The following is a 22,588-nucleotide window of genomic DNA, read 5'->3' on the forward strand; positions in this document are numbered from 1 at the left end:
CCACTTACTAGAAGGACACACTTCTAGTAAGTAAATGAAAAACAGATTCTTTTGAAAAGTCACTCAGCTTTCTCCCAGTAAGATAACCAACAGAAACACTTCCTGAAAAAAAAGAGAAGGTTTTGGTGCCAAGAGTCTAGTTCAGTGGCAATGCTTTCCCAGCATGCACAAGGCCCTGGGTCCCATTAACAGCACCAAGAAGAAGGAAAGAGGTTACAGTGTTTTTCTAAAATAAAAAGTTAAAAAAAGAAAAATCAGTACCAAATAACCAAAATGTTTTATTTGACTAAATTCAGATTCATGCATAAGCATGACAGTCTCTCTCTCTCTCTGTTTATCAGACTTTGGCAATTAAAAAAAACAAAAACAAAACAAAAAAACAAAAAACAAAAACCATAAACAAACCAAGCAGCCTTGTACAGAACAATGAGAACGCCAAAGATGAGGAGTCTACAGTTTTACTGTAGGACACATATGTACACATATATACATATGTATATATTTCTGAAAGGCCGTGTCAACTCTCAGGTCAGCTCAGACACACATGACTCCAGAATCACTTCTTCACTTCTCCAAGGTCTTCAATGCTGTCATCATCCACCTGTAAGACACAGATAAAAGAAGTTTATGAATTGTGGCAAAAATTAAGAAAGAAATAAAGTGATTTGCTTTAAAAAACTTGTTTCTACGGGTGTATACATCCTGTGCACTTACCTCTGGCCACTTTTCCTGAATGACATCAATTATGTCATCTGTGAAGTCTCCCTGAATGATGATCTCATCCTCCCCTGTTACTGAGGCACCGCAGGAGAATTTTTGAGCAAAAAATCTTTGTGCTTCTTTGAGATCAATTTCTGTTTTGGTTTGTTTTTTAGAAAAAAAAAAGGGGGGGGGGCAAGATCATAATTGGAATTACATAACAAAGATCTCCTTCATTTTGAAATTTCATCTGCATTTTAAAATCATTTAACAAGTGGTATTATTTTTTTTCCAGAACAATGACTAAAACTATTATAGACAGAGCTCTTAACATATATTTTCAAGGTCATATAGTCTCAATATCGCAAACAGCATCCTCCACACTACTCCACCACACAGTAAGACTAAAATGGCTAGAGCGATAACACACATTTTTAATCCCAGCACTCAGAAGGCAGAAGCAGGTAGATCTGTTAGTTCCTGGCCAGCCTAGTCTACAACATGAGTTCCAGGACAGCAAGGCGAACAGAGAGACCCTGTCTAACGAAACAGAACAAAACAAAAAAACCCAAAATGAATCCAGGAACATATTATTTCGAAGCATCACAGTTATCCATGCTTAAGTTCTGTATAATAGAAAAACAGAGAACGGAGAACCAAACCTTTATACCTAAGCCTTTTTTTTTTTTTTTTTTTTTGCTTATTGAGACAGGGAGTTGCTACAGAGCCCCACTGGCCTTGAACTTGAATTCTCTAGTCTTAGTTTCTGTGGTGGTTTGAGTAGGAACGGCCCCCACAGACTCATGTGTTTGAATGCTTGGCCCACAGGGAGTTGCGCTATTAGTATGTATGACCTTGTTGGAGGAAATGTGTCACTGTGGAGGCGGGCCTGGAGGTCTTATATGCTCAGGTTATACCCCGGATGATACACAGTGTCTCCGGCTGCCTGCGGATCAAGATGTAGAACTCTCAGCTACCTCTCTAGCACCATGTCTGCCTGCACAGTGCCATGCTCATCATGATGATGGACTAAACCTCTAAAAAAGTAAGCCAGCCCCAATTAAAGGTTTCCTTTGATAAGAGTTGCTGTGGTCATGGTGTCTCTTCATAACAATAGAAACCTAAGACATTTCACAAGTGGCAGGATTAAAGGTATGTGCCAACTTAACAGGTTAAATCTAAATAGAATTCTGGAGACACAGGAGCAGCCTTAGCCACTTTTAAGTCCTACCTAGAACTCTTCATTCTATACAAATATATTCAACAGCAATTCCTCAAGAGCTGGCAGTGGTACATACCTGCAACCCCAGATACTTAGGAGGCGAAGCAGTAGTTTGAGAAGAGCCAAGGTTACACAGCAAGATAGCATTCTCAAAAACAAAAAGCAATCAAACAAAACCAGGCAAAATTACTAGATAGGGAAAAAAGAGTGTGCTAGTTTATTCTATAAAAGACTTTTAGATGGTAATTCTGAAACTATAGTTAGAAATTCAAAACCTAGGGCTGAGGATTAGCTCAGTAGGAAGAGTCGTTGCCTGGCATCTGAGAGGCCCTCATTTCACTCTCCAGCCGTGGATCACAACAGCTAGGCAGGCAGCACACTCCTATAAACCAGTACTTGGGAGGTTGAAGCTGGAGGATCAGAAGCTTAAGGTCACCCTTCTCTTTCATTACTAGCTGAGCCAGCTTAAGATGAAGAAGCCCCACCCAGTTTTTTTCTTTTCTTGAGGCAAAGGTTCACTATGTACCCCTAGCTGACCTAGAACTACCTATGTAAACCAGACTGGCATATGCCTATTTCTGCCTCCTGAGTGTTGGAATTAAACGGTATACCATTCCATCTGGCAAGCAACCCTGCCTTTAAGGAAAACGCCAAGAAAAAAGAAAAGGAAGGAAGGATGGATCGTGTGCTGAACATGGCACATGTCTGCAACCTCAACATCTAGAAAACAAGATGGGTGGACTGCCTGAACTACAAAGGAAGTTCCAGCCTAGCGTAGGCTAGAGAGCATCACCTTGTAGTGTGCCTCTATGCCCTCACCTCCAAAAAAAATTCAGAACAGGGACCAGAAAGAAAGACGTCTCAGTGATTAAGAGCACTGGCTGCTCTTGTAGAGGCTTTGAGTCCAATTCCCAGCACTCACATATGATGGCTCACAACTGGTGACTCTAGCCCCAGGAAATTCAGCATTCTCTTCTGTGGGAACCAGGAAGACATGGTACACAGACATACATGCAGGTAAAACACCCAATACACATAAAATTAAAAAAAAAAAAAAAAAAAAAAAAGTACTGGCTGGTCTTCCAGAGGTCCTGAATTCAATTTCCAGCAACCACATGGTGGTTCACAGCCATCTGTAATGGGAACTGGCTCCCTCTTCTAGCCTGCATGCATACATGCAGGCAGAATGCTGTATACATAATAAACAAATCCTCAAAAATAAATAAATAAAAACAGAAAGGCGAAAACCTCTTTTAGTATATTCTTGGCATAAACAAATACATGGAAGCAGGGATGCAACTTCCCCAACACCTTATAAAAACACCCGAACAGAACTTCATGATACAAATAAACAGATTCTGGTTTATACATTTTCTTTGTAAACAAAGAAACAAACAAACCTCAACTCACCAAATGTTGCAAGGCCACACACCCTCGTCACGTATTTCTTCTTCGCTCTGGGAATTTTGGCTATTGTGACCTTCTGTGGTACTGTCTTCTTCTTCTGTTTTATTTGACCTCTTCCCCCTTCATTAAGAAAGAACTCACATCAATTGCTTCCTTTTCCACAACTGTAAACATACAATACTGAGTCTTTCACTTTGTGTTCGAGTTCCTTCTCTAAATACAAATCACACAGGCTATTTACTCAGCAACACTCACCAATTAGTACTTACTACGTGCCCAGGACTGCACAAAGGCCCGAGGGTGCACAGATAACCAGGACTCAGTTCCCACCCTCCAGGAACTCACAATCCACTAAGATGAGTGGTGGGGGGAGGTGTTAAAGCAGACATGGGGTACAGGCCTACAGGGAGAGATCTTGAGGTCAAGTCCGACCTGGCCTACTTAGTCTGAGGGGCCCGAGATGTGTCATCAAGGACAGGTGCTTGCTGCCAAGCCTGACGACCTGAATTCAATCCCCAGAACCCACATGATGCAAGGAAAGAACTGGCTCCTGCAAACTGTCCTCTGACCTCCACATGAAACAAATATTTTTTGTTTTTTTTTTCAAGACAGGATTTCTGTGTGTAGTCTAGCTGTCCTGGAACTCAAAGATCTACCTGCTTCTGCGTTCTGAGAGCTAAGATTAGAAGTGTGCCACCACTGCCTAGCACAGTGAATGAATGAATGAATGAATGAATGACAGAAAATGTTTCCTAAAGGAAGTTACCTCTAGGGTGAGTTTAAAGAACAAAAGAATGTTCAGGGGAAGACAAATGGCTTCAGTTCAAGAGAAAATACACTGAATTTGGGAAGCACACTTGTCTTATTGAAGAATACTTATGGGTATGCAGTACAGGAAGTCAGAAGTCAGTAAGAACTGGATCCAAGTTCAGGTGTGACTACACTGGACAAAGAGAAGTCACTGAAGACAGAAAGAATGAAAGAACAGATTCATGGTTACGAAGATCAGGTCAGCTCTAGGGTGAAGGGTGGATTTATGAAGAGTAAGATGGAAAGACAGGCAAATGAAGTTCCTGTATTCATTCCAACAAAAACTAGTCAAAATATAAACCAAAATGTAGCAAGCAGCTGAAGAGAAAAATGCAAGGGAAGAGAAAGGACAGATTTTAGGACTATTAACGGGAGCAGAGCCTGACATAGTCCTCAGGTTTTCAGCTGAGGTGCTAGAATAATTGTGCAACCTCTGCCAAAATGGGAGAAATGAAAGATGATTCAGGACTCAGTCAATTTAACTTTGGAAGTGCTTCATTTGTGGTATCTGTGGGGACCATGCACATTTTCAGCCTGCCATGGGCCAGGCATAGACATACAGATTTAGGAAATACAGATATATAATAGTGTAGCAGAGATACAACAGAAACATCCTGGGAGAATGAACAGAATGTAGGAAGACCTGGGACAGAGCCTGGGAAGTTACTTCAAAGGAACACCAGAAAGAAGAGGGGTCTATACAAACAAGAAAATCAAAGAAATTCACACTTCAGAAAGGTTCAGGTGTTCTTTTTTTCTTTTGGTTTTTCAAGACAGGGTTTATTCTTTGTAGCCCTGGCTGTCCTGAAACTGATTCTGTAGACCTCTGCCTCAAACTCAGGCCTTCCTCTGCCTCCTGAGTGCTAGGATTAAAAGCGTGTGCCACCACCACCCAACTTTCACATGTTCTTTCTACTTAGCAGATACCAAAAAAACTGGTGACTTTTATTAGAACAGTTTCAGTAAAGACAGGCTGGAGTGAGCAGTAACAGACGTGAGGCTGGGAGGTCAGTCCACTTTAGTAAAGGCACCTGGATAAGAACTGGTGAGAAACGAAAGTAAGATAGCAACAGACTCTTAGCAGAGACCTCTCTTAAGTAGCATGTGTAAGGCCTTGGGTTCAGTGTCCAGCACTGGGGGAAAACGGTGGTAGGGCTGGGGGTCATGGCAAAAATCTTTAAAGCTGGGGCTGAAAAAATGGCTCAGCAGTTAAACACATTTGCAGTCTTTAAAGATGACATGAGTTTGGTTCCCAGCATCCACATGCCTACTAATAACTACCTATAACTCCAGTTCCAGAGATCTAACCCCTATTGTCTATCTTCCATGGGCAATGAATCCACAGAGTGTATACATACAGGCAAAACACCCATACATAGATAATCAAAATAAATTATAAGACAATTTTAGTAACAAAACAATGAGGAAGAGATGGGTAGGGGATAGGTGCCATAGCATAAAGAATCTGTTTTGGGCAGGCAGTCACGGCGCATGCCTGTAATCCTAGCACTCAGGAGGCAGAGGCGAGCAGATTTCTGTGAGTTCAAGGCCAGTCTGGTCTACAAGGCGAGTTCTAGGGCAGGCTCCAAAACCACAGAGAAACCCTGTCTCAAAAAAACAAAACAACAAGCTGGGCGGTGGTGGCGCACGCCTTTAATTCCAGCACTCGGGAGGCAGAGGCAGGTGGATCTTTGTGAGTTAGAGACCAGCCTGGTCTACAAGAGCTAGTTCCAGGACAGGCTCCAAAACCACAGAGAAACCCTGTCTCAAAAAAACAAAACAACAAAAACAAAAACATTAAAAAAAAAAATCTGTTTTAGAGAGGAAAGAACTAAGTGCAAGCAACAGCTCATTCCACTTCAACAGAAAGGAATGTTCAGCAGGCTGGTTGTGTCTTAAAGGCACAATAAGATAAACCATATATTTTCAATCCTTTTTGTTTGTTTGTTTTTCCTTTTGAGACAGGGTCTCTTTATGTACACTGGCTATCCTGAACTCACAGAGATCCATCTGCCTCTGCCTCCCAAGTGCTGGGAATAAAGGTGCTCAAAACCATGACCAGCTGGATTTGGCTTTTTGAGACAAGGTCCTCATTATGTACCTCAGGCTGGCCTTGAATTCCCAGTTCTCTGGCTTTAATCTCTCAATACTAAGATTACAAACATTAACAGGCGGAAGCTCTCATCACTCCAGTTATCCTCTACAAGAAGGAAGATATGTCTATATAAATCAAACGTGGATTAGGTCTTACCTCTCTTTTGCTTTTTCTTCTCCTCCTCTTCCCCTACTGTCCCTTGACCTTCACTAATGCCAGCTTCTTGTTTGGGTGAATTTTCTAAACAGAAAAATAAAATGCAAGAGCATGAACAGCATTTTATATTAATATTGTAAAGAGAAATCATCTGCTGAGGATGTGGCTCAGGCTAGAGAGTGTCACCTGAGTGCACAAAGCCCTGGGTTGTTTCCACTTTAATTCCAGTACTGAGGTAAAGGCAAGGGGATCAGAAGTGGAAGGTCAGGATTTTTCGGCTTTGCAGAGGGTTTCCTTCTCTGTGTGTCCACTGATGTGTTTCCTCACCCCCAATAAACACTGTTCTTCAACTGCAAATTGTCTGAGGTGCTTGAGATTTCTCTGCTGGTACCTGATTTTTCCTATCTTTTAATTATTTAACCTACAGAAAGAAACCTGATCAAAACCCCCTAGACTATCATTTGGGGGAGGGGGCTTGTCTCACATTTCTTTTGAGAACCACCGACAGTACTTCTTACTGGTAAGACACTGCCAATAGGCCTGCTACAGTATTTTAATGTTACTGGTACACAGTCCCGCCAGCTACAAAACTATGCCTTGTCTTATTAAACAAAACTTATATTGCCAGGCAGTGGTGGCACACATCTTTAATCCCAGCACTCAAGACACAGAGGCAGGAGGATCTCTGTGTGTTCAAGGCCAGCCAGGTCTACAAAGTGAAATCTAAGACAGCCAGAGCTACACAGAGAAACCCTGCCTCAAAAAACAAAACAAACAAAAACAAAAAAAACAAATCTTATGTTAACTACAATGCCAAAACCTCTTACTCATTAACCTTGTGTCTTAATGTTCCCTGTGAGGTACAGAAAAGAAACTCAAAGACTGACTTATAAACTTAAACTGGCTTTTGTTTGTTTTGCCTTTTGGAGGCAGGGCTTCTCGGGATCCACTTGCTTCTGCCTCCAGAGAGCTAGGATTACAGGTGCCACCACCATGCCCAGTTTACTCCTTTTGTAACCATTTGTTTGTTTGTTTATTATTTTCCAAGGCAGGGTTTCTCTGTGAAACAGTCCTGGCTGTCCTAGAACTCACTCTGTAGGCCGGGCTGGCCTCAAACTCATAGAGATAGGATTAAAGGCCTGCATCACCACCACCTAGCTTTTATTTTTATTTATTTATTTTTTTACTCCTTGAACTCTTAACCCTGACGTAAGGCCTCCTCGACAGTGCACATCTACACCGGTAGACAATGGTGGCAGAGAAATCATCAGTCTCATCGACACCCGTAACAGAGCCTGTCAAGGGCTCCTTACATGGTTTTATCTGCTCTCTTCCTTTATTAAGGGTAAAACTGCCCCAGCTATTTTTCCAACTACACTCTCAGTGGGAATTATAACACTAACAGCCTCACATTTTGTTCTAGATGCTACCTGATTAGTATGCCAAGCCTCGAAGATACACACCATCAACAAATGGCTGTCTTATGCTCTAGATCACTGCCGCTGGTTAAGTTTTGTGGTTCCTTAGACAGACTTCCCTATGAAGGACTCTGACTGCTGCCCCCACCGTCCTCCCTGAGTCCCCTAAGAGTAGTTAGGTGACCTTTGAGAGGAAGGGATGGGAAATTAGGAGTTAGGCAGACTCAGGGTAGACAGACAGACAAAGAAGAGAGGCCATAGCTGGGTAATAGAAGTGGCGAATTCCTAAGATGGCCAGCTTCCTCCTCACCCTCCACACTTGAAGCTTAAAACAAAGGCTTTGTAGGTCCTGGTCTCCCACCAGCAGGCCTCTGCGGATGGACTGGCAGACAAGTTCAAGATCTGCTCAAGATGAGTCACACAACAGTTCTGGGCCAACCAACCATCCATGCTTTCTGGGAAGAAAATTCTTCAAAGGCTTTAAAACCCAAAAGAGTTCCCCTCTGCTTTGCTGAGGTCTTTTTCTTTCCCTGTGTGTCTATTGCTTTTGTAGGTTTCCTCACAGCCCCCGCCTCAATAACCCCTTTCTTCAACTGTTTAAAACAAAGGGGTAGGGTGGGGTTAAAGGTCATCCTCAGTTAGCACAATGTTTGAGGCCAGCCTGGGCCACGTGAGATCTGTCTCAAACAAAACAACCAGGGCTGCTGAGGTGACTCAATGGGTAAGGCATTGCTCCAAAGCTTAACCACCTGAGTTTGTGGAACGGTGGCGAGCACAGCTCCCACAAGTTGTCCCTGAAACACACACAATTTCACAAGTAAATAAAGCAATCTATACTAGCTTAGTATCTATAAAGCAAATAACCATACTGCACTCTAATGAAATCGAACTCTAAATGTACTACAGTAAGTCTGTAGTCTGGCTATGTACCCTCCAAAGGCTTAGGAGTTAAAGACAGTCCCCAAGAAGGTGTCACTGTTTTAAAGGATAGGCACAGGAGGAGGGTTTAAAGTGAGGAGTGGCAAGGTCTAGAAGGAGACAGTCATTAGAGGTTTCAATTTGGAGACAATGGGACCTAGTCCCTTCCTCTTTTTCACTTCCCAGTCAGTACAGGCCTAGAGCAAGAGAGTCACAGTGATAGACTAAGATCTGTTTGAACTCACAGAGATCCACCTGCCTCTGCCTCCTGAGTGGCAGGCTTAAAAGCATACACTACTACTGCTCAGTGGACTAAAAAAGAACTATGGGCCAAATTAACCTTTTTTAAGTTTATTATTTTAGGTATCTGCTATAGTGATGGCAATAGAGAACAAAATGTTTAGGATTTTATTCTATCTATCTATCCATCCATCCATCCATCCATCCATCCACTTTATTTATGCTTCAAACACAGAGATCCATTTGCCTCCAAGTGCTAGAACTAAAGGTGAGCGCCACTTCACATGGTTGAGGATCCCCAACCCACCCCCAGATAGGGTTTCTCTGTGTATAGCTCTGGCTGTACTGGAACTTACTCTGTAGACCAGGCTGGCCTCGAACTCACAGAGACCCATCTGCCTCTGCTTCCTGAGTGCTGGGATTAAAGGTGCGAGCCACCACCCCGGCAAGGATTTTTTTTTTTTTAGAACAGCACTTCGGTAGGAGGATCAGGCCAGCCTGGGCTACCTAGTGAAACTCTGTCTCATAACAAAATAGGGGCTAGAAAGATGGCTCAGATTAAGAGCATTTGCCGCTCTTGCAAAGTAACTGAGTTTGGTTCCCAACACCCACATCAGGGGGCTCCTAACTGTGAATTTCAGTTCCAAGGAGATATGACACCTCTGGTCTCCTCAGACACCTGCACACAAGCATACATACACCTAATTTAAAAATAATAATAGCTAAAAAAACAAAAAACAAAAGGGGAAGCCAGGCGTATCGGTGCAAACCTTTAATCCCAACACTCAAAGACAGGCAGATCTCTTGAGTTCCAGGACAGCCAGAGCTATATGCTGAGACCTTGTCTCAAAGACCAAAACCAAAACACAAAACAAACACCCCACAAGCCCCTGCCTCAGCCATGCATCACTATGCCCAGCTCACAAACTGTGACTTTTTACCATGTGAAAGGGAAGCAAAACACTCAGATCAAGAAAATTTCTTATGGGGCTGTAGAGATGGCTTAGCAGGCAAGGGCACTTGCTACTCTTGCAGAGGACCCGGGTTCAATTCCCACCATCCACAAGGCAGCTTACAATGATCTGTAACTCCAGCTACAGGGGATCCTATACCCTCTTCCTGCTTCCATCAGACATGCAAGTGGTGCACAGACATACATGCAGGCAAAACACCCATACACATAAAGTAAAAATAAATAGAATCTGAAAAAAATGATAAAAGGAAAAAAAGAAACTTTATGTAAATCTGGTTTTTGGTTTTTTTTTTTTTTTTTTTTTTTTTTGAAATTTACCAAGTTCTGGTCAGCCAGAGTTAAATGGTGTGATTGTCTCAAAAACTAAACAAAAAGAACCTGTATCTTTAGGACAGAAACCAAAGTAAAACACAAACAGCTTGTTATTAACATGACATCTGGGGAAGGCTCAGCCATCTCCTTGCCCCAGCAGCATCTTCCTACTCCTTGGAGGAACCGCTCTATACAACTGTCCTTCCTTCTACTCATCAGACAAGAAGGCACTCCCAGAACCGGCCAACCCGACTTACTTCATGGGATGAGACATGCTTCTCCTGCTCCCCTCTCAAGTCAATCGTGTCCAGGCAGGTCACACTCAGGGACAAAATGGAGGCGCCAATCCCAAGGCCAGCCTTTAAGTGTTCTTTCCCAGCAAAGAGCGACTAAGTAGTTACTATCTCCAAAGACAAGAGTACTGCCTCATGTAAATAATATAAAAATGGAGCAGCAAAGAGAGGGACAACACGGGATGTACTGGGATGGAATAGGCCTGTTTCAAGCCATCTTTTCCTTGTTCCCACTACTGCCTTTTTTCTACAAACCTTGCGAGAAGCCATCAACAAAGCTAAGAGATCTGTTCCCTGTCTGTGACACCCCAGCACCACCAATCCCACTCTTTGAGCCCTAGATGCCCCTCTTCCTCACACCTCACATCCACCATTCTGTTCTACACAGCCTCATCCTCTAACCAGCTCTCCCCACCCTCCGCCCACTATTGCCATTCTCAACCAAGTTGCTGTCATCATTGCCTTTGCTGTCATCATCCTTGAGACAAGATCTCACTAAATTACCCTGGCTAATCTTCAACTCTCTTGTCTCTGAACTTAAATAATTTTAAAGTTAACCAAGATGGGTGAAAGGACTTTCCTATCCTTTTCTATTAGGACTAGAAACTGATCCAGGGCCCCGCGCATGCTAAGCAAGCACCCTACCATCGAGCTACACCCACAACTCTAAGAGACAGAGTCTCCTAAGCTGCCCAGGCTGGCCTTGACATCACTATCTAACCTCAGACCACCACACAACCGGGACAGTAGGCCTTCGCCACCAGGTCCACCCAAACTTTCCTGTTTAAAATGCCACATGTGTATTTGTTTCGTAAATACAATTTTAATAAAATAAAAACCTATGTTCAAAAAAGGAAAAAGTCCATACCTACAGTCAGTTTTGCAAATTCATTTGGAAAATTCTTCTCTAGCCATTGTCTACATTTAGCAACATCAGGCATATATTCACAGTACTAGAAGGGAAGGAAAAGAACAAATTGAGTGAGAATCATGCATTTCAAACAATATAATTAAAACATCCCCATATACTTGATAGATAAAGAATGATAAACTACACACACACACACACACACATTCTATCTCACCATGTAGTCAGGGAAGTCTCTTAAATCTAAACCAGAGTACTAGAATCACAGGTCACCATGCTCAGCCTCGCCTGACTATCCACAGGAAATCTGTAATTCAAGTAGGAAATGTCCCTTAAGAAATGAAAAAGTTCATGGCTTTAACCCCAGCACTGGGGAGACAGAGGCAGGTGGATCTCTGTGAGTCTGAGACCAGCCTGGACAGCGAGGGCTACACAGAGAAACCCTGGAGGGAGGGGAAATGAAAACTCAGATCAGGACCTCCTCAGCACAGCTGTTTACTTCTCCATAAAGCAAAAGGGTCATTAGAAAGAGTGTAGCAGGGCTGGAGAGATGGCTCAGCGGTTAAGAGCATTGCCTGCTCTTCCAAAGGTCCTGAGTTCAATTCCCAGCAACCATCTGTAATGAGGTCTGGTGCCCTCTTCTGGCCTGCAGGCATACACACAGACAGAACATTGTATACATAATAAATAAATATTAAAAAAACAAAAACAAAAACAAAAAGAGAGTGTAGCAGCCAGGCAGTGGTGGCGCACACCTTTAATTCCAGAACTCGGGAGGCAGAGACAGGCAGATCTCTATGAGTTCGAGGCCAACCTGTTCTACAAAGTGAGTTCCAGTACAGGCTCTAAAGCTACACAGAGAAACCCTGTCTCAAAAAACCAAACCAAAAAATAAAGAGGGTAACAACCAGGCACAGAGAACACGCCTGAAAAAAATCCCAGCACCTACTCACTCAAGAGGATCAGACCAGAGATGAGGTCAAGGTCATAAACAGGGAGAGACCACCTAGTCTGAGAAAAATGAGGGAGGGAGTAACAAACAAAAATATGCTTCTTTTTTTCTGAGCCTGTCTTGGAACTAGCTCTTGTAGAGCAGGCTGGTCTGGAACTCAGAGATCCGCCTGCCTCTGCCTCCCGAGTGCTGGGATTAAAGGAGTGCACCACCACCACCAGGCCAAAAACACATTTCTAGCTTTGGCCACAAATGGTCTTTATTAATAGCTTGACTGAAGAAAAGTCTTATACACAATTATACTCCTCATTCTTCCTCTGCTCAGGCATGTAAGTCTTGGCTTTCAGGTTACTTTTGCTTCCACCATCTGACTAGTCATAAATTTCATACAAAAATCTAAAACAGGGATGGAGAGATAGCTCAGAGGTTAAGAGCATTGCCTGCTCTTCCAAAGGTCCTGAGTTCAATTCCCAGCAACCACATGGTGGCTCACAACCATCTGTAATGAGGTCTTGTGCCCTCTTCTGACCTGCAGTCATACACACAGACAGAATATTGTATACATAATAAATAAATAAATATTAAAAAAATCTAAAACATACAGCCAAGTACAAAAAAGATGTACACATGGGGCTGGAGACATGTGCGTCAGTTATGAGTGTTTATTGCTCTTGCAGAAGACCCAGATTCAGGTCCAAGCATACACATGTTGGCTCACAACCACCTGCAACTGCAGGTCCAGGGGATCCAATCCTCCACTGACCGGAGGGCACTGTATGTACGTGGAGCACACAACTTAAGTAGGCACATAAGTAAAAACACATAAACATTTTTAAGAAAAAAAAAAAAGGCATTTATAATTACAGCTACTCAGGAGGATAAGGAAGCACAACTGAATCCAGGACTAATCTGTGGTAAGACCCTATATTCATTCATTCACTTTTTTTTTTTTTCAGACAGGGTTTTTCTGTGTACTCTTTGCTGTCCTGGACAGGCTGGCCTTGAACCCACAGAGATCTGTCTGTCTCTGCCTTCCGACTACTGGAATTAAAGGCGTGCATAACCACTGCCCGGCTCATTTTTGGTTTTTTGAACAGGGTTTCTCCATGTAGCTCTGGCTTTCCTGGAAATCACTCTGTAGACCAAGCTGGTCTCGAACTCAGAGTTCTGCCTGCCTTTGCCTCCTAAATGCTGGAATTAAAGGCGTGGGCCACCGCTACACCTGGCTAAAACCCTACTTTAAAAAAAAAAAAGGCCAGTGAGGTAACAGAGTACATGTACAATTCAAATGTCTAATTTCTAAGATAAAAAGTATTTTGATCCAGGGCCAACAAGATGGTTTGGTGAGTCCATGTGCTGTCGCCAAGCCTGACAACTTCAATTTGATTCTAGGAACCCACATGGTAGGAGAGAACTGACCCCTGCTCCCCTGCAAGCTGTTCTCTGGCCTCCACAAGTATACCATGGAACATATTGCGCATACACGCACACACACACTTAAAAAACCAAGTATTCTGATCCAAAGTTCTATATAAAAGGTTGACAGGAAACGAAAGGATAGAAGTTCTCAGATTAACTCTAAAATCAAGAGTGATCTCACATGCAGAAAGAGAATAATAACAAAAAAAACTAACAAGTAGGACTTACCTCTGTTGGTAATGAACAAACTAGAGAAATGGAGAGAAAAAAAGATGTGAAATGTTAAAACCATGACAACACAGGGGCCTCATACTCTCTATCTGACGGAATACTTCCCTCTAGCCTTTCATTTCTCTCTCCTTCTGTGTCATCACTACTTTTCAATCGAATATTCTACTTGAGAGTTTTCCCTCTCCTAACACCCCAAGAATACTAAGTAACCACCAGGAAGCACACACTGGCTTCAAATTTCATGGTCTCGCTGCCTCAGCCTCTTGGGTGCTGAGGTGAATTGCGCCCCAGCTTGTCTGCCTTCACACGCTCCTATGGCACTCAGTTTCAAATCCTACTCTGCAGAGATTTCTGAGGTCAAAGGTGCGTGATTACTTCAGATGACAGTACTGACATTTTGATCTAAAGGCAATTGTCAGTTGATATAACAGCAAACCTTTCATATTTTATAACTTATCTATAAAGCGTCTATCTTTCTTGAGATTCCTCAAGACAATTATATCTTACTCATTCTCTGAGTGAAACACAATGTGGCATAGAACAGAGCCTAAAACATGTTTTCTAAATAAATTCAAGCTGTTCTCTGAATCCCTGCTAAGTCTATAGCCAAGCGATGAGCCCGGTCCTCTTGAGTTCAGGGACTGGAGAGGTGGCTCAGCAGTTTAGCAAACCTGCTGCTCTTATAAGGATGGCAATTTGGCTCCCAGCACCTACATCAGTGGTTCACAACCACCTGTAACTTTAGCTCCAGATTTGACCCTCTTCTGCCATCTGTGGGCACCCACAATGTGGCATAAACATACACAGGCTCATAAATAAAAATAGAGAGACCTAAAGGGACAGACACAACACTACTGCCCAGGCTAGGCTGGGACTCCTGGATTCACAGGATCCTGCCTCAAAGTCCCCAAGAACAGCTGGGACTACAGGTATATAACACTGTATCTCACTATGCTCTTCTAAACCAGTGGGTCTCAACTATGGGTCATGACCCTAAATGTGTCACCTAAGACTATTGGAAAACAAAACCTCTGTTCCAAACGCTCTTTAACTTTCGCTAAATCATACCATAGGCTGGTCACTACGCTTGCTTCCTCCAACTTTTAGTCCTGTGCTACATACATTCTCACATAGCTTCTTTGCTCAAAAACCTTCAGTGACCTACAAGCAGTTACAAAACAAGGCCCCAAAATCTGGTCCAGACCCAATTGTCTTTCAATTTTCTGCTTCTACTTCCAAAATCCGCATTAACAAGCGCATTGCAATACCTACAAATTTACATTTCCCTCATTTCTTACCTCTCTTCCTGCTCTTTGGCCTGGCACAGCTGCCTGCAACACTACCTGCCTTTCAAATACCAACTGTGCTCGCCTCTATGCAGGCTCCCCCAGCTCTACAACTAGGAGAACCTCTCCCTTTCCACACCACTGTGACTGTTCCCGAAGTGTATTTCTTTTTTTTTTTTTTGGTTTTTCGAGACAGGGTTTCTCTGTGGTTTTGGAGCCTGTCCTGGAACTAGCTCTTGTAGACCAGGCTGGGCTCGAACTCACAGAGATCCGCCTGCCTCTGCCTCCCGAGTGCTGGGATTAAAGGCGTGCGCCACCACGGCCCGGCCCGAAGTGTATTTCTTGTCTCTGCTACTAATACACCTGTGTACACCCCTCCCCATCCAACACTCACCAACGGCTACCCAGTCTAAGTTACAAGTAGAGAACAGGCAGAGCCTTGCTGTCTTACAGGCCCTCCCCCAATCTAGCCCAGAACCTTATCCAGACGTACTTTGTCAGTCACCCCACTTTCGTGCCAAGCCCATCATCATCGTAACACACTGAGGTTAGACTCTAAATGCACCTTTTGGTAGCCTCTGCCTTACACATCTGGTTTACTAAGCCCGAGGCAACGGAAAACACAACCTATCTTTGACTCACACAAGCGATCAACACAAAAATTGTTCCACAGAAAACCATCATATAATAGCTATTACTGAAGGCTTAAACAGGGCACATTTCCTTGTCAACGTCCTTACTGCACTCTTCACAAAGACCCCCCCTCCTCACCTCCTAATTTATAGTTGTTTTAGTGTTTTCTATTCCCTAAGTGAGTCTCTCCTACCATGTGGATCTCAAGGATTGAACTCAGGCCATCAGGCTTGGCAGCAAGCTCCTTTACAACTGAGTCCACCGACTCCCAAGTGTTTCTTATACATGTAGATCTTAAACTCCTTGGGGCTTAGAAGCACCTCTTCCCTAGTATTTGCAATGCCCAGTACAAAAGCAAGGAGGGAACTGAAGAAAGTTAACTGTTCTCAGAACAGAATGATCTGGCAGATAGACACTTGCCATCAAACAAAAAGAAAAAGATCTTAAATTTTGTTAAATAGGTACCTCTACATGATCCCTGCCAGGGCCTTACTACGTCACCCTGGTTGGCTTGGAACTCACTATGTAAAATAGGGTCAGGTTGGCTTGAATTTCTGGTGACCTCTGCCTCCTGTGTGGTAGGTAGTAGATGCTATGATTAGCTGGTTTTGTTTTGGATCTTTTTTTTTTTTTTTTTTTTTTTTTTTTTGAGACAGGGTTTCTGTGTAGCCCTGGCTGTCCTGGAGATCTGTCTGCTTGTCTCCTGAGTGCTGGGATTAAAGTAGTACTCCACCACCACCAGGCTTTTTTGTTTTGTTTTACTCTGAGATAGGGTCTTAGTCTATAGCTCATTTTGTAGCCCAAGCTGGCCTCAAACTTGCAACAACCTTCCTTTCTCCATCTCCCAAGTGAGCCTGAGTCACCATACCCTGCTTGAACTTTATTTATTATGTATGTACTTGCTATGTAGACCAAACCATTTTGCTTTCGTCTCCTGAGTACTGAGATTAGATGTGTGCTTATCTGCCTTAATGTCATCTTTTTTCTCACTTTACACATTAAGACACAAATCTCTCAACCTCACAGAAATGAGATAACTTGCTCAGGGCCACACACCTAGGAAGTATTTAAGTCAGAAAGCACAGTCTGGCCCATTACTCTATTACCAATATCATAACAAAACACAACCAACTCTATATAATTTTTTCTCCTTTTTCCCACGTCCCTTCCTTCCTTTCAAGTTTTAAGACAGGTTCAACACAGCCCAGACTGGCTGGAATTCTGCAATCTTCCTGACTATCTCTGCTGAGTGTGGGGATTACATGTGTATTCCTTCACATCAAATTTTAGAGGTCAGGACTCTCAGCAAGCACACTACCCACTGATGGCCCCTCTGAGGAAGCCTGCAAACATGTCTTGGTTGTGTACTGTCCTTTTCCTAAGCACCTCCCCCTACCTCCCTTAAAGCCTGCACTTAGGATTTGCACTAAAACTGTTTCTTGCTTCTCACCATCTTTCCTGGGAAAATGACATTGATGCAGTGGAGGCCCCGGCGTGGGAGGCCACAGGAGCATCCTCTAGGGTCACGATGGGAGCCAGGACTAAGCCCACAGGGTGAAGACCAAAGGCAAGAGTGGATCCCTATCACCAAGTTGAGCCACCTGGTACCAGAAGGGCATGACCAAGTGTCTAGAAAAGATCATTCTCCCAGCCCCTTCAGAAATCAGAACACTGACTTTCTCCTGGGGACATCCCTTAAGGACATAGGTACTGAGGCAGAAGCAAACTCACAATGGTTTGCAGACCAGATTCGAGGCATTTACTGCCCCTGGGGACTACAAGAGCCACACTAATCTGGAGGTTAAGTTCTCCAAGGAAGTAGTCACTGCCATTCAAGGAGCCAAGCTTTCCACCCCTGTGGGAGAGGTTACAGAGGGCACAAGAACTGCACACGTCACACAAAGTGACAGGCTGCTGTAGCTGTATACTGGCTAACCCATCTCCACTGGCAGACATTGGCACAGTTGGCTCCTGGGTCCAAGAAGCTGGTACCACTGGCCAATACTGATGAAGACCACTGCACTTCAGTCAGGGACAGCATGGCCACCTGGGCAACTTCCACCAAGGCCACCTCTGATACCCTCTCCAAGACCTACAGCTACCTGACCCTCTGGAAAGAGACTGTGTCCATTAAAATCTTCTTATCAGGAACTTACAGACTATCTTGTGAGAACTCAGACCAGAACCTCCATGCACATGACCCAGGATTCAACCATGGCTTTTTGTAGCTTCTCTACAAAAAGTCAATTAATCTTATTTAAAAAAAAATAGTAATAATAACAATAATAAAGAGAAAAAGAACCAAACGTTGGGGGTTGGAGTGATAGTTCAGTGGTTAAGAGAGCTTACTGCTCCTACAGAAGACCCAGATTTGATTTCCACCACCCACCTGGTTGCTCAGAACTACCTGCAACTCTAGTTCCAAGATATCCAATGCCCTCTTCTGACCTCCATGGGCTCCTGCATACATGTGGTGCACATACATACACTCAGGCACATACACAAACCCATTTAAAACAAAAAAGTAGTTATGCATGGTGGCATATGCCTTTAATCCCAGCACTCTGAGCAAAGGCAGAAGGATCTCTAAGGTCCAGGCTAGCCAAGGCTACCGAGTGAGACTGCCTCAGAAACAAACAATATGAAGAACAAGCGGATAAAGACTGGAGAAAAACGGGCTTAGGGTTTCCTTGGTGATGGGGGTGGGGCAAACAACATAAAACAAACCTGTTTCTTACTCAACTCCAACTTCGTTGTATTAAAAAGTCTAGGTAAAGCTGGGCATGATAGTACACACCTTTAATCCCAGCACTAGGAAATGAGAAGCAGGCAGATCTCTGAGATCGAGGCCAGCCTGGTGTACAGAGTGAGTTCCAGGCCAGTCAGAGCCACACAGAGAAACCCTGTCTTTAAAACAAAGTCTAAAGCTGTGACGATGCCTTAGCCTTATTCAATAAAGTTCAACAAAGTACTTGCAACATAAGCCTAAAGGCTGAGTCAGAATCCCCAGCAGCCCAGCATCTATGTTAAAGCCAGCAAAGCAGAGAACTACAGTCCCAATACTGGGGAGACAGAGGATCCCTAGTGCTTGTTAGGCACCCAGTCTAGCTCATGAGTGTCAGATTCACTGGGAGACCCTTTTCAAAGAAACGTGGCGGACTGTGATTGAGGAAGTCACCCTCTGACCTCTGACATCACAAATCCACATCTAAATACAAAAAAAAACGTAATTATCCAAACCCGACTTTCCCAAGACTATCCTACCACACAGCACTCTGAGCTTACCTCCTCTACTCCTTAACCAACACCCTCCCTGTACTATAAGAATTCAAAGTTGCTGCTCAAGAAGTTCATGGGCAAAGGCATCTGAAGCCAAGCCGGAGGACCTGAGTTCAATCCCCAGGACCCACAAAGTAGACAGAACTAAGGTTCACAAATGGTCCTCGACACCCACACATGGGTCATGACACAGATGAACACACACAAATGAAATGAAAAAAAAAAAAAAAAAAAAGCTCAAGAGTCTAGCCAGCCATCAAGCTTCCCCAGCCCCTACTCAGCCCAGTACTGGGACTGAACCCAGAGGCTGTGAACTCTCTGGATCAGTGCTCTGCTGCTAAGCAACATCTCCAGGTCCTGCCTTTTCTTCCAGACAGTTTGCTTCCTTTAGGACGCCCTTTCTCGCCTCTTCCATACTTCCCCATCCTTTCAGACTCCCTATCGTCCTAAAAGCTCTCCATAACAAAGCATATACATCCAACATCTGGCTGGGATACTCCATTGCACATCTCGATTCCAACTGGACTGTCACACCTCCAGGCCAGGAGGCAAGACACAAATGGCACATGAAAAAGGAGTATCTGTTAACCTATATGTCCTCCCTAGATTCCCTCCTCAATTAAGAATCGTCCAAACCACAGAGACAGATGCAGGAATTAACAAGACCAAATCTGAAACTTGAACATTAAGCATAAAAACGGTGAGCAAGAGCCATTTCTTCCCTTCCAGCACTTGCCTCCACAATAAAGGACTCGAAGAGGGTACTCGGAATCTAATTTGGCACTGTTCCTCGTATCGCCTTTGCAATCAGTCCCACTGGATTCAGAAATGTCAGTAGCCATCTCACAAACCTGTAAGCAAAATAACACAACTTCACTTTTTTGGAGCTGGACCCCCGAAAAGCAGCATTTGGGTGCAGTCTTGGCTTGCACTAAGTATCCCGGCGCCCGGATGCTGTTTCGATTCTATTAAAAAGGACACAAGTTTCATTGGAGTAACAAAGTATGATCAGCTGTAAGCTTATCTACCTGCTCCACAGATCTATAGGGAAGCAAGAATAATTGGGCCATGAAGGCTGAGGGTTGGGGCGAGGGCAAAGGGACACCAGAAGAAAAGAGGAAGCAGCTGGGGAAATAGATGGGGTGGGTGACTTCGACAGGGACGGGGCAGGTCTGAGGGTCAAATGGGAGGGATGCAAACTGCAGGAAAGGCTCCAGAGCATCTGCACAAGGGGGGCGAGTCACTCGAGGTGACCAGAATGCAAGGTGCGGCGACAGCAAAATACCAAGGGAGAGAGACCGAGCCAGGGACGAGGATGGGAGTGCCACGGCCTGGGGAGACAAAACTGGGGCAGAAAGACCAGGAAAAGGGCAGGCAGTCCTTAGGAGGGCGGACGCTAAGGGGAGAGCCCGGGGACGCCACAGGAGGCCCCCATGTGGGCGGGCGTGGAGACGCTTGGCCCGGCCCCTTTCCTCCAGGCAGCGCCGCGGCTGCCCCCACACGCTCGACCAGCTCCTCGGAAGCCGCAGAGGCGCGAGCGCTCGTTACCCAGCCGGTCGCACAGCCCCCGCCGCCTCCGCTCCCTCCAGCTGAAGCGACACATGCAAGTCCTCTTGCCCGGCCACAGCAGCCCCAAAGCCGTCTGGAGACACGCTCGCGCGAGACAATAGGCCTTTATCGCGAGATCCCGGCAGCCGCTAGGCGGATGTCGCGAGAAGCCTGACGGCCGTGGGTGGACGGGGCGAAGAGAGAGGCACATGCGCTCTGAGCTGGGCTGGAGGGAAAGGGGATCGAGTGGCGTGGACGCAGACGGCCAGTAGGAGGCGCTCGCTACCCATGGCGAGGTTGAGCCAGCGCCTGGAGGATCCTGCGCAGTGGGGCGTGGACTGGACTGGAGGAGGGGCTCTTGAGTCACAGGTGACTCCCTGTGAATGATGTGGGCAGCCTAGCCCCAGTGTCTGGGCTGCATCCTAGAGTCACAACTAACCCCTATCCTGATGGATAAGTCGCTTCTCTGCGGAGAGATGGCAGCTGGATGAGACACTGGGTTTCATTCCACTACTCTTCCCTAAATTGGAATTATTCTTGCAAAGATCGTATTAATTACTGTTTTAGTTTACCTCACCAGGCTGACAACAATTTCCATATCTCGTCTTATACATGTCCTACGCTGGAATTTATGGATCCCATCTCAGCGTTTCTGGTTTTAAACCACACACAGCCTTGCTTTGGTTTTGCTTCCTTGTTTTTATTTTGGGGAAACCCCTTCATCTGCATACTCAGCCCAAGTCCCATTTGGGAAACCAGACACTTTCAGAGCTCAGAAAGAAAGGCCTGGATAGGATGTTGCTCTTCTACATCCCCTCCAGTGCCCGCATCCCTTTGCTTTTCTGTTTGCAGCTTACTTTGCATGGACTAAGCTATCCAAAACAGAGATTAATCCAGCATGACCTCCCACAACGTTCTTTTGGTCCTGGGAATCGAACCTAAGGCTTTGTGAATGCTAGGCTAGTGGTCTGCCGCTAAATTATAGCCGATTCCTCCCTAATAACGTTTTGAAATAAATAAATAAATACAAAGCATCCCCGCAGTTCATGATGCATATCTTTAATCCTAACACCAAGGAGGCAAAGATCTTTGTGAGTTCCAGACCTGGCATGGCTACCTGGTAAGACCCTGTCTTAAAAAATAAAATTAAGCCGGCAGCGGTGGCACACATCTTCTAATCACAGCACCCAGGAGGCAGAGACAGGCGAATTTCTGTGAGTTCGAGACCAGCCTGGTCTGCAAGAGCTAGTTAGCTAGTTCCAGGACAGGTTCCAAAGCTACAGAGATACTCTGTCTTGAAAAGCTAAAAAGAAGAAGAAGAAGAAGAAGAAGAAGAAGAAGAAGAAGAAGAAGAAGAAGAAGAAGAAAAGAAAGAGAAAAAATTAAGCTGGAAGTGATGGCATATGACCTTATCCTAGCACTTGGGAGGTAGAGGCATGTAAATCTCTGAGTTTGAGGCCAGTTTGGTTTACAGAGTCAGTTTCAGGACAGCCAGGGCTACACAGAGAAACCCTGTCTCAAAAAAAAAAAAAAATTTAAAATAAATAAATAAATAATTGGGACCTCAGAGTTAAGAGCACTGTTTGTTTTCCAAGGCAAGGTTTCTCTGTGTAACAGAGATTTGCCTGCCTCTGCTTCCCGGGTGTTGGGATTAAAGGTGTGTGTCACCAGGCCCAGACTGCTTTATAATCTTTTAGTATGTATGAGCATCAGGATGCCTGTTGTAAGCAGCTGTTATGTTCTTTAAAGGTTTATTTTAATGATGTGTATGTGTCTGTGTAGTGGTTCATGCACATGAGTGCTGATGCCTGAGTTCCGAAGAGGGTGCT

At 44.4% G+C, this 22,588-nt stretch overlaps 1 protein-coding gene across 1 annotated transcript; it reads right to left on the bottom strand.

Annotated features, from left to right (window-relative positions):
• Nucleotides 1-258: 258 nt before the first annotated feature.
• Nucleotides 259-20,911, bottom strand: Denr (density regulated re-initiation and release factor). Its single transcript, XM_041648625.1, has 8 exons — nt 20,760-20,911; nt 19,948-20,062; nt 14,011-14,030; nt 11,412-11,496; nt 6,390-6,473; nt 3,332-3,448; nt 715-854; nt 259-601 (listed from the first exon to the last, which is right to left on the bottom strand). The coding sequence occupies exons 2-8, from the start codon at nt 20,051-20,053 to the stop codon at nt 557-559; spliced, it is 597 nt and encodes a 198-aa protein (XP_041504559.1). The 5' UTR covers nt 20,054-20,062; nt 20,760-20,911; the 3' UTR covers nt 259-556.
• Nucleotides 20,912-22,588: the final 1,677 nt, after the last annotated feature.

This window comes from Microtus oregoni, unplaced genomic scaffold, assembly GCF_018167655.1.
Source record: "Microtus oregoni isolate MIOR12 unplaced genomic scaffold, Mior012 000003F_ref0000135, whole genome shotgun sequence".
NCBI lineage: Eukaryota > Metazoa > Chordata > Mammalia > Rodentia > Cricetidae > Microtus > Microtus oregoni.

What these genes read in the sequence shown, in the direction of transcription:
- Denr (XM_041648625.1), bottom strand. Translation starts at nt 20,053, where the DNA reads ATGGCTACTGACATTTCTGAATCCAGTGGGACTGATTGCAAAGGCGAT. An exon ending in ATTTGCAAAACTGACTGTAG is followed by an intron (nt 6,474 to 11,411) that starts GTATGGACTTTT and finishes TTTTCTGTTTAG; the next exon opens with AAAATTCACCCAAACAAGAA. An exon ending in GAAGAAAAAGCAAAAGAGAG is followed by an intron (nt 3,449 to 6,389) that starts GTAAGACCTAAT and finishes TTCTTAATGAAG; the next exon opens with GGGGAAGAGGTCAAATAAAA.